General features: G+C 40.3%; 1 protein-coding gene across 1 annotated transcript in view; it reads left to right on the top strand.

Moving 5' to 3' along the window:
* Positions 1-17151, top strand: part of LOC121001666 (glutamate decarboxylase 1-like) — a 233528-nt gene that overhangs the window by 139065 nt on the left and 77312 nt on the right. The window contains exons 9-10 of the mRNA XM_040432840.1: positions 16026-16142; positions 16268-16332. Coding sequence (XP_040288774.1) covers positions 16026-16142; positions 16268-16332 — 182 coding nt within the window. The remainder of the gene's footprint in view (positions 1-16025; positions 16143-16267; positions 16333-17151) is intronic.

The raw sequence follows: 17151 nt of genomic DNA, 5'->3' as shown, positions 1-17151 counted from the left end.
ACTAATATTCTTGGAGGCTGATGTCATGGATGAATTGGTATGTTTATAGCGAAACAAAGCAATCGGTCAAGATGGCATCCACCCCAGAGTACTTCCAGAACTCTGATCTGTGATTGGATTGCTGCTACCAGGGCCGGCTCCAGGTTCATGTAGGCCCTTTGGCGATAAAGTCTCAGTGGGCTCCCTTACACAGTGATAATGCTGAGTACAGATAATATAGTGGATATCACCTGCAGTCCTATGTAACAGCACAGATAACACAGTCATAGCTATGTCAGAGTAGCTAAATTTTCAGTTACAAAGTAATTAAAATAAATTGGCTGGACACTCAATGACACAGACAGTGCTGTATTATGGGAGATCTGACAAGATCACCCCAAAATCTTCTTATACCTTTAAGATAATGGGAGTAACTGGGTGTTTCAGGGCAGTTACAATACTTAATAATCAAACGTGGAACATTACATAATTGCACATGATAGCATATTGGCAGTATCTTGCAGTCCTAAAACTGTGGAAAAGTTCATTTGGATGAGAATCTAGGTAAAAAGTCAATTCTCAAGCACTTAATTCAATTTGGTCACTTATTCCGAACATCTGAACCCATTATGTGATAAACATTTCCTAGAATTCTGGGAACATAAATATATATTTGCTCACGCCACATATTTCTCAACCTTCTCCATCCATCTTCATTGTGTCCAAAATGGGATGACCTACTCCATTTTTTCCTCACAAAAATAGTCACGTCTGAGCCCGATTACAGATGACCTTTGGAATGTGCTTTAAGACCTAGTTATTGTGTAATGGAATAGAATACATGATAAACGCCAAATAAGGATATGATTCTTACTGAAATAAGATGGTGTTCATCCATGATATTTATATAATATTATATGCATATATGTAATCATCATTTATATAACATTAGCAATGACCTAATTACTCTCACATTACTCCCCTCTATTGTTTATCATTCCACAGGCCGTACAGATTCCCCTACCTCCCTGTTTGGTGGAAAATGGTTTTATAGTATCTTCTTACTTAAACAAAGTGAAAGAAATACTAATTCTTGCAAATTGTGGGATGTCCAGCATCCATCCAGAAGACCCTAATCGTTCAAACCATCTCCGCTGCCTAATTAAACCCATAAAACCAGTACAATCCATTTTGGGGATGTATGCTACACTAACCCAGGTCATCTCATTAATCATTAATTCATTATTTTTTTAATGGAGTCCCGCAATAAATGCAATGAATTAGATTATCCGCTTTTTGTCCGCAAAAAGTACAATTGTCGGTCTGTGTAGCGGAGTCCAAAACAGGAGTCACAATTGTAGTAGTTGTAGCGGCAGACTTGAGGGTGGAGTCATCATGACCATCACTTGTGCGGGAGTGTCTTTGTTCTTAATCACAGTAGTTAATTTTGATTTTCCTGCAAAATACTTACATTTTATTATCCTTCGAAGAATCAATAAGAAAAGTTCGACAATGAAAAAAATAAATAAAAAAAATCAATAATATGAGGAAACATCCTTGCAATAACATATGAAATAATCCAGAAATCCATCCACCTATCCCAGAGAACCAATAAAGAGGATTAAGCCAATCAGGTAATGCAAGGTCAGAAGGGGCCTGATGTACATTTTGGAACCCCTCTTTTAATTGATTTGGCTTGCTGTAGATCATGTGATACTCTAGATATACCTGTGGGATCAATATAATGACAGCATGCAGGACCTATTATTTGACATAACCCTCCTTGGGCTGCTGTAAGATAATCTAGCACCACTGCATGCTGATTTTTGACAATGATCAGTTGCTTTACATGAATTTACCTATACAGCATCTAAGAAATAATCTGTGAAGTTATCAAATAATTCCCCAAGGTCGTCAATTTGCCTAGCATTAAGAATTCCAGTGGACAAGAAATAGCTACTCACTATTGGGAGGTACATTCCTACCTTTTCTACTGTTGGGTTTGCATGAATCCGTTTAGTGTGGTGCTTAAAATGAGTCTCGGGCATGGTTGGCATAACAGGCGCATCCCTTTTTACTAACATATGGCCAGGTAAATGTTGATAGAGGATGTCCTCTGGTTTCTATGTCCAAGTGTTCAAGTCTAGCTAGAGTTGCAAGCTCCTCCAACTCCTTGTGGAAGCCACTTGAATGCCTTATTACTACATACTATATAGACATCATCGGCTAATTGAATCTGAACTTTTCTGATTAGAGCATCAACAATTGCAATTAACATTGTAGTATCCTGATATATACACAAAGATTCAGGGTTTTCATCATTAGTGACATTTTTATAATAAAACAGTGGACCACCTTTCTAAAAGGCAGATGTTTCTTGGGATCTATACTCATGTCTACTGCGCCGTCATCTTCCATACTTTCTATTATTTCTTCAGAATCTTCATCTGCATCTTTAGGCTGGTAAAATGCACCTAATTTCCCACATTGAGCCCTATTACCAGGTGGGAATTGTATAATTCCATGTAGCATCATGTATTTTCCTTGCCAAACAGTATCTAAGTTTGTTTGCTCGATCATTGTCCTGTCCAGAAAAGCTCATTTTGATCTCTTGACTAGGTACTTCTCCCACCTCCATCAAGGCAACCTGTCTTCCCTTCCTACCATCCTCATGTACCGTAGGTAATATTTGTACCAGGTACCTACTCTTGTTGATATATTCACCTGCTACTTTTATCCATCCAGTTACAGGTAAAGCTATGGCAGTGTCACTATGGGGAGCATCTAGTTTGAGCTGAGGTCTATCCCAGCAAGGTAAATCCAATAGCTCTTCTCTGAAAGAGGATTGGCAATATAAGGCATGGAATTGGCAGAAAGTGGGGAATGACTGCAAATCCAACAATCGGATACATTTCTCATCTGGGCAGCTATTTTATGGTACTTAATAAACTTCTTTTCCCACTCACTATTGTCATCACCATATGTCTTACATGTGTAATATATTACAATACTTAAGAACAAATTCTTTCCCAAACTCATGGTTTGATTAACTTCTTGCAGCGGAAAGCGTGTATCCAAGTGGGTTTCCCTTCTAGCTTCAGAGGTTGGTGTAGTCAGCTGGACTTGAAATGGACCATCAAATGGAGGTTCTAGTGCCTTTCTTGCATGTCTTTTTACAGTAACCTAGTCTCCAGGGTTCAGTGAATGAGTCCCTTCCAGCGAAGAGGGATCTGGAATAGAACTGAGAACACGTTTATGAATCTGCTGTAACCTCATATGCAAAGCTCCTACATCTTGTGTCAAATTTTGAATGAATGGTCTGGAGCTGCTGAGGAAAGTACAGACCTGTCTTTGGCGCAGTGCCAAAAATATCTCATAAGGACTTAACTGTGTTTTCCTATGAGGAGTCACCCTGACACTGTACAATGCTATAGGCAAACATTCTGTCCATGGCTTACCAGTCTCTGCCATGGCTTTTAGAATTTTTGAAAGTTCCATTCATGTGTTCTACCTTTCAGTTACTTTGTGGCCTATGAGGTGTGTGGAATGCCTGCTCTATATCTAGAGCATGAAGTATCTCTTGTAACACTTCTGATGTGAAATGAGTTCCTGTGTCACTTTCAATCACCTCAGGGAACCCCAAATCTGCATACCACCTCAGACATAAGTTTCTTAGCTACAGTTTTTGCATTAGCTTTGGTTGTAGGCCAAGCTTCAGGCCATCCTGAAAAAAGGTCTACACATACCAGAACATGCTCATATGTGTCTACCTTTTGGAAGTTGAACGAAGTCAATCTGCAGTCGCTGAAAAGTGTATAGTGGCTTTGGAGGGAACCTTGACAGTCCTTCCTATGTTATGGCAAGCACAGACCATGCACCCTTGGATGTACTTGGCAGCGGTATTGTTCAACCCCGGGGCCACCCGACCTTGACTTGCCAAACTTTCCATCACTTCCTTGGACTGGTGGGTAAGGCCATGTGATAGGGCACACATCATGGAGTATAGTACCCTGGGAAGACAAAGTTTGGCATCTATGGCATACAAACCTTCCTGATTCTTCTCGGCCTTTCTTCTACCCAATATTCCTCTTCTGATTTAGGAACTTGTTCCTGTAACTTCTGTAGGAGGGTAATATCAACCTCCCCTGTTAGGACATACTGTGGACATAGTTTCACTATCACGGGTGGAGGCAACAGAGCAGCCTGGTTGGCAGCAGCATCTGCACTATGGTTTCCTTCAGCCTCCCTTGGTTGCTCTTTGTATGGGCCTGTACCTTGATAATGGCCACCATCTTGGGTAATTCTAATTCTCTGAACAATTGAGCTACAGATTCTGCATTTTTGATAGGTCTACCCGAGGACCCCACAAAGTCTCTGCTTCTCCAAATGGGACCATAGTCATGTGCTATGCCAAAAGCATATCTGGAGTCGGTGTAAATGTTTACAGTCTGATCTTCAGCCATTATACATGCCTTAGTGAGCACTTTCAAGCACAAGAAGTATATGAAAAGACAGCTCCGGATTCAATAGAGATCCTCTAAAACTTTCTCCTTTATTGGTATAAACGAAAATACAGCAAACACATCCACCTGGTATACCGGACTTGTTGACGCGTTTCAGACACTTGGTCCTTAGTCGTAACAGAATATCATAATGGAGGACAAGGGTTTAAATGTACCATAACACCTCCTCTCCAAAATCCGGGGGAGGGAAAAACTTTCCTTTTGGAGAGGAGGTGTTATGGTACATTTAAACCCTTGTCCTCCATTATGATATTCTGTTACGACTAAGGACCAAGTGTCTGAAACGCGTCAACAAGGCCGGTATACCAGGTGGATGTGTTTGCTGTATTTTCATTTATACCAATAAAGGAGAAGTTTTAGAGGATCTCTATTGAATCCAGAGCCGTCTTTTCATATACTTCTTGTGCTGACAGCAACTGGGACACACCCAAAGTCGTCGGGAATAAGGAATGACCAGGGAGGTGAGCTGGATAAAGTGTGTATGCTATATATAAAATGAGTGCTTTCAACTCTGCTTCCTGTGCAGAGCATCCAGATGGGAGTGATCCTTGTCTTACAACTTCCTCCAAGGTAGTCATCGCATACCCTTTGTGTGGTTTTCCATCAAGGTAGTACCTGGATCCATCTACAAAAAGCTCAAGATTAGCGTTGGGTGTCAGTATTTCTTACATTATTAAGTTGTTTTGTTTCAGTTTTCATCAGACCAATACAATCATGGTCATTACTTATTGTATCAACCTGTTCTACCTGATCTGTCTCTGGAAGTAAGGTAGCTGTATTCAGGATTGTACATCTTTTGATTGTTATGTTAGGTGGGGTAAGAAGTGTCCCTTCATATTTTGTTAGTCTTACCATTGAAAAATGTTGAATCTTTGCCTGTGACATGAGTCACATCAATTGTCTGCATGAGGCACATCAATTGTCAGTGCATGATCCAGAACTATGTCAGCAACTTTTCCAGTCAGAATTGCACAGGCTGCAACTGCCCACACACAAAAGTGGGTGCTCCTAGCAACTACATCGTTGTACTGAGTAGTAGCCTAGTGGGCGGTGTTTACCCCCATGTATCTGAGTCAAAACTCCTATGTCATGTCCGGTACTTTCATGACGAAATAGGTTGAAATCAAGCTCATAATTTGATATTGCCATGCATGGCACAGATATGATGGCTTGTTTCAACCCTTGGTACCCATCTTTTGCTTCTGGAGTAAGCAAATAGGGCTGTCTAATTCCTAATCACTTAATTGCTGGTCTACTGAGGCCAACTGGATTTATGTACCATTAAGATTCATCTGACCTTTTCTGTTTGTTTTGCCATTTTGAGGGACAATCTCTCTTCAAATGCCTTTGATCCACACATCCAAAAGATAATCCTTTTTTCTTGTACTCTTGTAAATTTAGTCACTCCTCTCCTGTTTTCATAAGCACTTACTTTTTAATTTTCTCTCCTCTGTCTGTCCCTATGCCCGCGCAGCCCCCCTTTCTCCAGCAGCGTGGCCAACATATGATGCAATCATTTCAGGGACGGCAGACTGTGTCATTGCCTACGAACAACAATCAGTGACTGATCAAGAGGGTTATGAATGCATTCTGGACGGATTTTCATCAATTCTGTTCTTAATTCATCCCTCAATCCATAAATAAAACAAATCCTGCGTATCCGCCCATCCCTTTTCAAGAACATATCTCCTGATTTCTTTACCCTTGCATCAGTATCCCTTGGAACATCATCTATCTCATCACTCGTTGAAACTTTCTTTATCTTTTCTACAAAAGGGGCAGGAGTGGAAGCATTCAGGTCATCCCAAACTGAATCATACTTTCTTTGAATCTTTGTCAAACCCTTATCAAACCCTGCCTGCTGGGTAGTTCTGACTGGGTCGCCCTGCTCATTGCAAGCCATAATAACTTGAGTCACTACCAGATAAGTCCCAAATGTAGGGGGAGGCACTACTTTAGATGTAACTGCCCCACATTTTGCACATCCTGGATTGTCATTGTGCCTGTGAGAATAGTTGGCCCTTTCTACATCTGGTTCCTCCCTTACTGCTCGCCACTGACTCCCCCTTTCCTTTACCCAGGTTCTAACCTTCTTGGTATACTGGGGAGTACTATGAGCAGGAGTGGAAGCATTCTGTGGAGAGCTGGGTAGAATACCCGATGATGAGCCTGCAGACGTGGTTCCCCTCCAGCAATTCCTTGCAAACTCACTTCGAGGAGTATTACAGTTCTCACATAGATTTATGTTCAAGGTATTACATTGGCTACAATATATACGTTGCCAACACCCTCATCCTACCTCATAGAAGGAGTTGATGGCTGAAAGTCTCCACTGCTGCATGCTTGTATATGCAAGGTGGAGGTTTACTATGTGTTTGCTCCAATCTGGTCATATCACTATATTCTGTACTACTGCTACTTTCACTGGGCATTATCTCTTCTGACTCTGACAGATCTGGATATAATTTGCTTTGTGTGCCTGATTCAGGTGGGGGAGTAGCCGCCACATAAGTATTAGCACTAAATCTTACTATCCTAAAAACCTGCCGTATTATCCCCCCACCACCACTGTATTCCTCCTCATCCTCCTCTGCATTATATAGGGGATCATGCCTCATTGAAGTAGTCAACCATGACTTCTCCTGGGCCATAACCATGTTTCTCTATCCACTCCTTTTCTTTTATCAAAAATTTCCTCCATCTAGTGGCATCCAGACACCCAACCTTTGGCATCCCTGCTTTCTTAAGTATAGCAGCAGCATCTTTAATTGCCCATTTACCATGTTCTACCTTTTATCAAGCTCTTTATTATAATCTTGGGAATAACCTCTTCTTCCCTTCCTGGCTTGGTAAAAATAGTTCCCATAGCAACCTGATCCGGGTAGCGATCCTCTGACCTTTTTATACCGCTATGTAAAATCTTCTAGGTTGACAGATCCTCTAGTTAGGTTAGGCTAGATATCTGTGAACATCACATAGGAAACGAGCAGAACCTTAGAATTAGGAGTCTCTCTTGCTGACAAATTCTATACCATAATATATGCACACAAAAAAACATAAGGACAACCCAATAATAACTCCTATATATTCTTCATACATCAAACCTTCTACATAGTGAACAAACTAGTACAATCAGCTGATTAGTATCTAATCTATTATACTGTAGCTCTTATTTACTGGATAGTGAGTTAGTACGTTATATAGACACACACATTCTGCCTGCTTCGAAAGCAGCAACAACGTCTGGAGAATGTCCAAAACCTCACATTTAGGGCTCATTCACACAGCCGTGTGAAGCCCATGCTGTGGACTGCAAATTGCGGTCCACAGTGCACGGGCACAGAACGTGGGCTAGCGGCATGAGAATGGAGGACCGATTCACTTGAATGGGTCAGCGATCCCTCTGTTCCACAAAAATAGCATGTTCTATCTTTTTGCAGTGCGAAGGCACGGAACGGAACCCCAGGAAGCACTCCGTAGTGTTCTGTTCCGTGCTTCAGTTCCGCGTCTCTGGATTTGCGGACCCATTGAAGTGAATGGGTCAGCATCCGTGATGCGGAATGCACACAGAACGGTGCCCGTGTATTGCAGATCCGCAAATGCGGTCCGCAATATGTCAACGGGCAGCACACGTTCGTGTGAACTAGCCCTTAACCCTTAAGTTAATACAAGCAGAGTTTTTGGTAGCAGATTTAAAACAAACAATACAAACTGACTCCTGACCCAATGCCCCCTTTTGCCCTATCCAAAACCTCATGGACCTCTCCTGTTGCCAGGAGCTGCGCTTCACTCACATACTGCTCAGTTACTGTAACCAGCTAACCCTTCACAGGACACAGGATGACGAGACGAAATTCACGTCAAATACATGCCTTCTACAGTTTGTGCAAGTTAGTATCAAAATCATATACACAATAACAATACAATGGCATTTCAAATCATTCAACAACATTGACATAAATCAATTAATCATAATTCAATTCATTATGGTCTACCTGAAAACATACCCGAACCCTACCAGCCAGAATGATCCTGAAGCACCCCCACAGTTTCTGAAAATAAGTGAGTAAAAAGGCTCACTTACCTAGGATTAGCATTCCTGGAACCGTGGATGCTGCTCCCCTGTGGTTCAGTCTCAATTGGGCATGGATGGATATCTCGCTGGGGCCTCCAGAATGTCAGAGTAGTTCAGTTTTCAGGTACAAAGTAATTAAAATAATTAAACCAGCCGACACTCAATGACAGACAAAAGTGCTGTATCATAGGAGATCTGACAAGACCACCCCATAATCTTTATTCTTATACCTTTATGATAATGGGAGTAACTGGGGTTTCTGGGCGGTTACAATACTTAATAATCAAACGTGGAACATTACATAATTGCACGTGATGGCATATTGGCAATATTTTGCAGTCCTAAAACTGGGGAAAAGTTCATTTGGATGAGAATCTAGGTAAAAAGTCAATTCTCAAGCACTTAATTCAATTTGGTCACGTATTCCGAACATCTGGACCCATTATGTGAGAAACTTTTACTAGAATTCTGGAAACATAAATATTTATTTGCTCACACCACATATTTCTCAACCTCCTCCATCCATCTTCATTGTGTCGAAAATGGGATGACATACTCCCTTTTTCCTCACAAAAATAGTCAAGTTTGAGCACAATTGCAGATGACCTTTGGAATGTGCCCTAAGGCTTAGTTATTGTGTAATAGAATAGACTACATGATAAACACCAAATAAGAATATGATTCTTACTGAAATAAGATTATAAGGTTCATCCATGAGATTACATATACAGTTGCAAGATAAAGTATGTGAACCCTTTGGAATGATATGGATTTCTTCACAAATTGGTCATAAAATGTGATCTGATCTTCATCTAAGTCACAACAATAGACAATCACAGTCTGCTTAAACTATTAACACACAAAAAATTAAATGTTACCATGTTTTTATTGGACACACCCTGTAAACATTCACAGTGCAGGTGGAAAAAAATATATGAACCCTTGGATTTAATAACTGGTTGAACCTCCTTTGGCAGCAATAACTTTAACCAAACGTTTCCTGTAGTTGCAGATCAGACGTGCACAATGGTCAGGAGTAATTCTTGACCATTCCTCTTTACAGAACTGTTTCAATTCAGCAATATTCTCGGGATGTCTGGTTTGAATCGCTTTCTTGAGGTCATGCCACAGCATCTCAATCGGGTTGAGGTCAGGACTCTGCCTGGGCCACTCCAGAAGGCGTATTTTCTTCTGTTTAAGCCATTCTGTTGTTGATTTACTTCTATGCTTTGGGTCGTTGTCCTGTTGCAACATCCATCTTCTGTTGAGCTTCAGCTGGTGGACAGATGTCCTTAAGTTCTCCTGGAAAATGTCTTGATAAACTTGGGAATTAATTTTTCCTTCGATGATAGCAATCCGTCCAGGCCCTGACACAGCAAAGCAGCCTCAAACCATGATGCCCCCACCACCATACTTCACAGTTGGGATGAGGTTTTGATGTTTGTGTGCTGTGCCTCTTTTTCTGCACACATAGTTTTGTGTGTTTCTTCCAAACAGCTCAACTTTGGTTTCATCTGTCCACAGAATATTTTGCCAGTACTGCTGTGGAACATCCAGGTGCTCTTGTGAAAACTGTAAATGTGCAGCAATGTTTTTTTAGGACAGCAGTGGCTTCCTCTGTGGTATCCTCCCATGAAATCCATTCTTGTCTAGTGTTTTACATATTGTAGATTCGCTAACAGGGATGTTAGCATATGCCAGAGACTTTTTTTTTTTTTTGTAAATTCTTTATTTTGAGAGAATTTTCAGAGATAAGGTAACATTGATACACAAAGTAACAGTGATACATATTTTCTTGGAAAATAAAATCTGATACAAAAGAATATTTCCGGCATCTCATTTTAGGGCACATGTTGCAATTACAAGTAATTTGTGTACGTATAGCCTATTCATACAAGCTTAAAAATAAAATTCAGTACTTATAAAATCAGTACAGATATAATAATCAGCAAAGTAACTACTTTTCTTGTAATACTGAAGTATAGACAGTGTGAAGGCACCTTTAAATAATATCTGTTATATAGTGGATGCCCTTACAGAGGTCCCGAAGAGAAACATGTATCATGAAATTGGCTTTTAGGGACTCCTTCCCGATCTTCCTGGTACTTGTGTTCAAGGGTAGTGGTGGCGGCTGTATCTTCAGGTTTTCTCTTTCAAACGCGCGCGGTCCCGGCCGGTGACTCGTGCACGTGAGGGAAACCCAGGCTGGTGATCCAGGAGGACGCTGCTTCCGTTTGACGTCACACTAGGTATGGATGCTCTCTCAGACCAAAAGACCTCCCAACGCGTTTCGAAATTACCGAATTTCTTCATCAGGGATCCCTGATGAAGAAATTCGGTAATTTCGAAACGCGTTTGAACCCTTGAACACGTTCCTTGAACACAAGTACCAGGAAGATCGGGAAGGAGTCCCTAAAAGCCAGCGTCATAAAGGCAAATTATATACATACATACCCCGTTCTAGTTATACAACTTGAAGATTTACACTGGATAGCCTGCGTGGTCTATTTATCACATTGCTTTTGATCTTACTCACTTTCTTTAGGGTTTTAGGCAATTTTTTTCCCTACTATTGACCTGCAGCGGCACACTCCTAGGAGTGTTACTCAGTGTACTTCAGATTACATTCTGTTTTAACAAAGAAGGCAGCGCGGGTTCCCTTTGATTGTTTTTTCTTTAGATGTATCATGAAATTAAAGGAAAAAGATATTATAAATTAAAACAAAAAACAGAACAAGAACCTAGGGTCGTCATAAATCTTCTAAGGCCTTCACTTTAGAGAGCTATAAAAATATCTATTATTCTCTTGAAGGGTTATCCATTTGAGAAGTTATGGGTTAATATTGTTTGACAAGTATGTGTGAACATATAGTGACTCAAAAGGCAGACATGATACACACCCTGAGTACTAACAGATGCATATAGGCGGAAGTAAAAGTATAATACCCATGAATAAGGAATACATGAATCTGAGTCAACTGTAAATTTGGGCATAATCTTAGGTTTGTTTTTTCATTTTATAAAAGTCTAACCAAGGTTGCCACGTTGCTAGAAAGGCTTTTCTGCATCCCCTATCCCATCCCACCATTTCTTCCATGAGACATATTTGATGAACTCTATCTATCCATTCACTTATAGTTGGGGGTTCTGAATCCCTCCATTTGGTGGGTATGATATATTTTGCAGCTGCAATCAAATGTGTAGTTAGGCAGTTGACTTTGGGTTTAAAATCTTTCTGTGGTTTCCACAGTAGTACCAATTCTGGTGTTAGAGTTAAGTGCCTCTTACAGATTTTGTTAATGGTGTCTTCAACACTCTTCCAGAACATCTTGATTTTATTACACATCCACCAAATGTGAGACACAGTACCTGACTCATTCATACACCTCCAGCACTCATCAGTAGGCGCAAGTTTAATGCTATAAAGGAAGCTAGGGGTTCTGTACCATCTCGAGATCATCTTGTATGAGTTTTCCTGTAGGCGAACACACCTAGAGAAACCATGCGAATGTTTAAGAATAAAGTTAATATCCTCATCAGATAGGGATATCTGAAGTTCCTTCTCCCACATTCGAAGAAAATAAGTTCTAGTAGGGGAGAGGCCAAAGTTTACTTGAGAATATAAACGAGATAGCATCTTCAGCGGGGAGATGGTAGCAAAGTATAATTTTCTACCCATGTTGGGTCTGGAAGATTTGCAAAAAGTCTCTTAAACTTCCTACATGTGAGACCTATATCCAAATCCACCAGATCCGACCTTATGTGTTTAGGGATATGTGTTAAAGCATTTTGGAGAAATTCAGACATGTTTGTGGCTTTTCCCAGTTCAGAGATTTTAATACTAGAAAGATAAAGCCAAGATTTGTGGAATCCACCTATCTTTGGATTAAGAAAGGATGGAAGCACCGATAAAGGGGCTAAAGGGCATAATAAATTAGCTGAGAGGTTTAAGTCACTAGTTCCTCTACAATATTGTAGCATGCATCGGGTGATATATGCCAGAGACTTTTGCAAGTCTTTAGATGACACTCTAGGATTCTTGTTCACCTTATTGAGCAGTCTTCGCTGTGCTCTTGCAGTCATCTTTACAGGACGGCCACTCCTAGGGAGAGTAGCAGCAGTGCTGAACTTTCTTCATTTATAGACAATTTGTCTTACCCTGGACTGATGAACAGCAAGGCTTTTGGAGATACTTTTATGACCCTTTCCAGCTTTATGCAAGTCAACAATTCTTAATCGTAGGTCTTCTGAGAGCTCTTTTGTGCGAGGCATCATTCACATCACGCAATGCTTCTTGTGAAAAGCAAACCCAGAAATGGTATGTGTTTTTTTTTATAGGGCAGGGCGACTGTAACCAACACCTCCAATCACATCTCATTGATTGGACTCCAGTTGGCTGACACCTCACTCCAATTAGCTCTTGGAGATGTCATTAGTCTAGGGGTTCACATACTTTTTCCACCTGCACTGTGAATGTTTAGATGGTGTGTTTAATAAACATGGTAACAGTTAATTCTTTGTGTGTTATTAGTTTAAGCAGACTGTGATTGTCTATTGTTGTGACTTATTGTTGTGACTTAGATAAAGATCAGATCACATTTTATGACCAATTTGTGCAGAAATCCATATAATTCCAAAGGGTTCACATACTTTTTCTTAGAACTGTATATGCATATAATATAAATCCTCATTTTATAAACCTTTTTATGAGTATATCATTAGCAATGACCTAATTACACTCACATCAACATGTACCAGAAAGTGGTCTATACTGTAACCCATTAGGCACTGGCTAGACTGTGGTATGGAGTCTAAGCAATGCCTTAGACACACACACAGGGACAGACACAGCTAGGCCTCGCCACATTCCAGCCAGGCTCCAGTCCAGACAGGAACTCAGCTCTCTGCTCCTCCCCCACTGGTCACATGGGCAAATGACATCAGGAAGGTCTTTAAGCCCGGTAGGAAACTTAATCTTCCCTGTTCTGAGTCCTGGAGCCACCCACCCCAGCAGTGCACATGGCGAAAACTGTCTGCATTGCTGGGGTAAGCTGCCCTAGAATTCAGAACAGGCAGTTTAATGAAGACCAGGATACAGCTGCAGGAGTGAGCGGGCACAGTGGGCCCCGGCACTTGCCCGGGTGTGCTGGGTGCTGATGCCGGCCCTGGCTGCTACTCTTACTGATTTGTTTAACCAGTTCCTCCTAACAGAATGTTCCTGAAGACTGGAGAGTAGCCAATGTTATATACACACCCACCAGAAGGGTAGCAGAGAAGAAGATAAAACTAAAGACTAGTTAGCCTAATTTCAGTGTTGGTGGGAAAAAAAACACCTCCTGAAAAAGTTTACAAAAACCCAAAGCTTTCTGGATCTAAAACAGCATGGCTTCACCGAGGGCAGATCATGTCAAACTAATCTTATTGATTTTCTTTTGACTGTCACAAGTGTTGGGCAAAGGTGGCACTGGATATTGCCTAACTGGACTTCGGAATGCAGTGCCACATAAAGAGCTGATAGATACATGAAGATAGGAGTTTATCCCTGGATAGTTGAACTGGTTCACAGTTGGCTGATAAATAGATATCCGAGTGTTATTAATGGTGTGCATTCTGAGAAATAAAAGTAGTGTACCTCAAGAGTTCTGGGTCCTATTTTCGATATTTTTGTAGGTGACCTACAGTAGAAGGTATTTGAAGCAAGGTTTGCCAACTACACAAATGTAATCAGGTTGATTATTCCTGGAGGGATTAATAACATGGAAAAATGTAGCTTCTTTGGACAAATCATATATACAATGAAAACTACAGGTCAATGTTTCCAAATGTAAAATAATGTACTTGGGGAGAAGGAACCATCTGAAGATAATATTGGATGTTCTTTGTTAGCCAGCATATCAAGAGGAGGATCTACAGTAGGGATCCTGATATTAAACAGATTCAAAACGAGTGCACAATGTGGTTAGGTGTCTGGAAAAAGTAGGATGCTTAGTGGCAGTTATAACCAGTAGGAAGAGATTGTGATCCTGATGTATAGAGCATTAGTGAGACCACATCTGGAATAGTGTGTCCAGTTCTGAAGACCATCACCTACAAAAACACCTTAATAAAATGGGACAGGTGTAAAGGTGGTCTGCAAAAAAATGGAGATAAGTGCAAATAAGGTCTAAAAGGTACTGTAAGTTTTTAATAACCAAACAAACTAAACGCAAGAACAAAGTGGAACAATCTAAAATTAGCTGGGGGGATGGCGAAGTCAGAATCGATGTCTGGAAATATTATACGGAAAGAGTATTTGAGGCTTGGAACAAACTCCCTGGGGCAAACGTGTCTATTTGAAGATAAATAAAAAATCTTCGGTTCTTATAAAAATGAAGTGATTTGGCCAGCAGGTGGCAGCATAATAATGATGCTGCCTCCTTCTCGCATACCAGCTACAGAAGGGAAAGGAGGTGACGAACCCAGGGGATTTAAATATTCTAAATGTGGGAAGGGGATGCATGTGGCAGTCGTGTACAGGGCTTATTTGGCTACACACCTTAAGAGGTATGTGGGAGACATGTAGCTTATCTCCAAATAGGAATTATATATCTGGATTCTTTGAGGGTAGGGGATAGAAATTGGCTATCACTATATGAAGTGCTTTATTTTCCTTCTCTCACTGCCATTCTTTTAAGTGATCATGTTCTTGGTCTATAGTTGTCATTCAGCCAATATGTCTAGTGATTTTATTGGTGCAGGCTTCTTAAAGTGTACCTAAATAATCAAACAACTTTCTTTTAAAGTGATTTATCATCCATCTTAAATAAGTTGGATATATTAATCAATTTTATTATGTTATTACATTTGTGCTATGTGGAACTTGGAACCTTTGATAGGAAGACTGCAAAATCAATTAATAATTAAATAAAAATAATAAATAAAATTACAAAATTATTTTACATGGTTTGACATTTTAAAGAAACATGTTTATAGGTTTCGGTACCCTTTATTTTTATTTCAATTGCAAGATCTGGACTACCACCCTTTGTTTCCTTACTGAGCGTGCATAACCATAGGGTTCTGAATGAGACTTTATCTTGCAAGAGTATTTGAATGTTAAGCCATAATGGTTTCTAAAACCAATAAGCCTAATCACCCCTTTTAGGATCGTGGCTCTATACTTATATAAAGCTAAGTACCATTTAATAAAATATGATTAGACAAAGTTCTTTGTGAGTTTGCATTTGATTACTTCCATCAAAAATGACTTTAAGATGATGGGCAAAGTCTTATAGGATTGTGCCCTAGTGTATCATCTTATGGTGTGTACTCCAGGGAATACATGCCAAGTTTCTAGGTGGAACCTGAGGACTAACCTCCTACCCACCCCCCCCCTTCCCTGGTAGAAAGTGCTTTCCATCCATTCCATTTGTCTTGACTCTGTTCTGAATAATCACTCTTGTTTACAGAGACGTGTGCCGTTCTTTGTCAGTGCTACTGCTGGGACTACAGTGTATGGAGCATTTGACCCCTTTGTCAAGATAGCTGATATATGTCAGAAACATGGACTCTGGATGCATGTTGATGTAAGATCCTTTTAAATAAACTGTAATAATTCAGGGTACATTGAGGTGACTGAGTGCTTCTTTAAAAAATGGTGGTTTTGTTTGTGGCCTCACTTTTATATTGTGAAATTTTTGTGTTACTATAGGCTGCATGGGGTGGAGGACTGCTACTATCAAAAAAGCACAGGACAAAGCTGAGTGGCATTGACAGGTACAGTGCTCTAAATCGGGAAGGGGTTAAAGGCTGGGTTTACCACTGGTAGACTGTCATGTTGAGTACCAGTGGGTCAGTAGCAAATTGGTGTGGACAATAATTTCATTTAAAGGGGTTGTCCAGTACTTGGGTATTAATGACCTATCCTAAGGATAGGTAGTTAATATAAAATTGGTGGGGGTCTAACTCCTGGCACCACCATAAATCATATATATATATTTTTTTAATGGCTTCAGGTTGAAAATAGGCACTAGAATTACACAGTGACGTGAATGGGACCAGCACTGCAGTTACCAGCTGCGTTCACAACACAACAGTGGATAGAATTGTGCCAGAACCGCTGAAAAGCAGCTGATCAGGGGTGCTAATATGACATGGAAAATCTACTTCTTTTTAATTAATTTTTTCTGGGACGACTTGTTATCATTTTGGGGTAAATTATGTTTTTTTATTGGCTTATGTTTATTTTAGTGGCAACTAAGAATAGATTACCAATTCTGTCCATTTTTTTTTTACATCGTTCACCGTAGGGGATATTTACATATTTGGTAGTGCGGGTCGTTATGGATGCGGCGATACCAAACATATGGTGGAAATTTTTATTGCAATTTTATTTTCATTGAAAAGCATATTTATTTAATGTGTTTATTTTTTTTTAACCACATAAATGCCATTTGCTGACGTAAGACAAATACCTTTATCAATGAGAGACAGTTAATACAATCCACTTGCTAATTGTAATGACCGGCGTCACACACAGGGAGGGAAAAGGGAAAGCCCTGCCCAAGGGAGAGGGAAAGGTGGTGACCCCTGACT

This window comes from Bufo bufo, chromosome 5 (genome assembly GCF_905171765.1).
Source record: "Bufo bufo chromosome 5, aBufBuf1.1, whole genome shotgun sequence".
NCBI lineage: Eukaryota > Metazoa > Chordata > Amphibia > Anura > Bufonidae > Bufo > Bufo bufo.
Note: the sequence above shows the minus strand (reverse complement) of the source record. Positions and strands in the feature narration are given on the sequence as shown.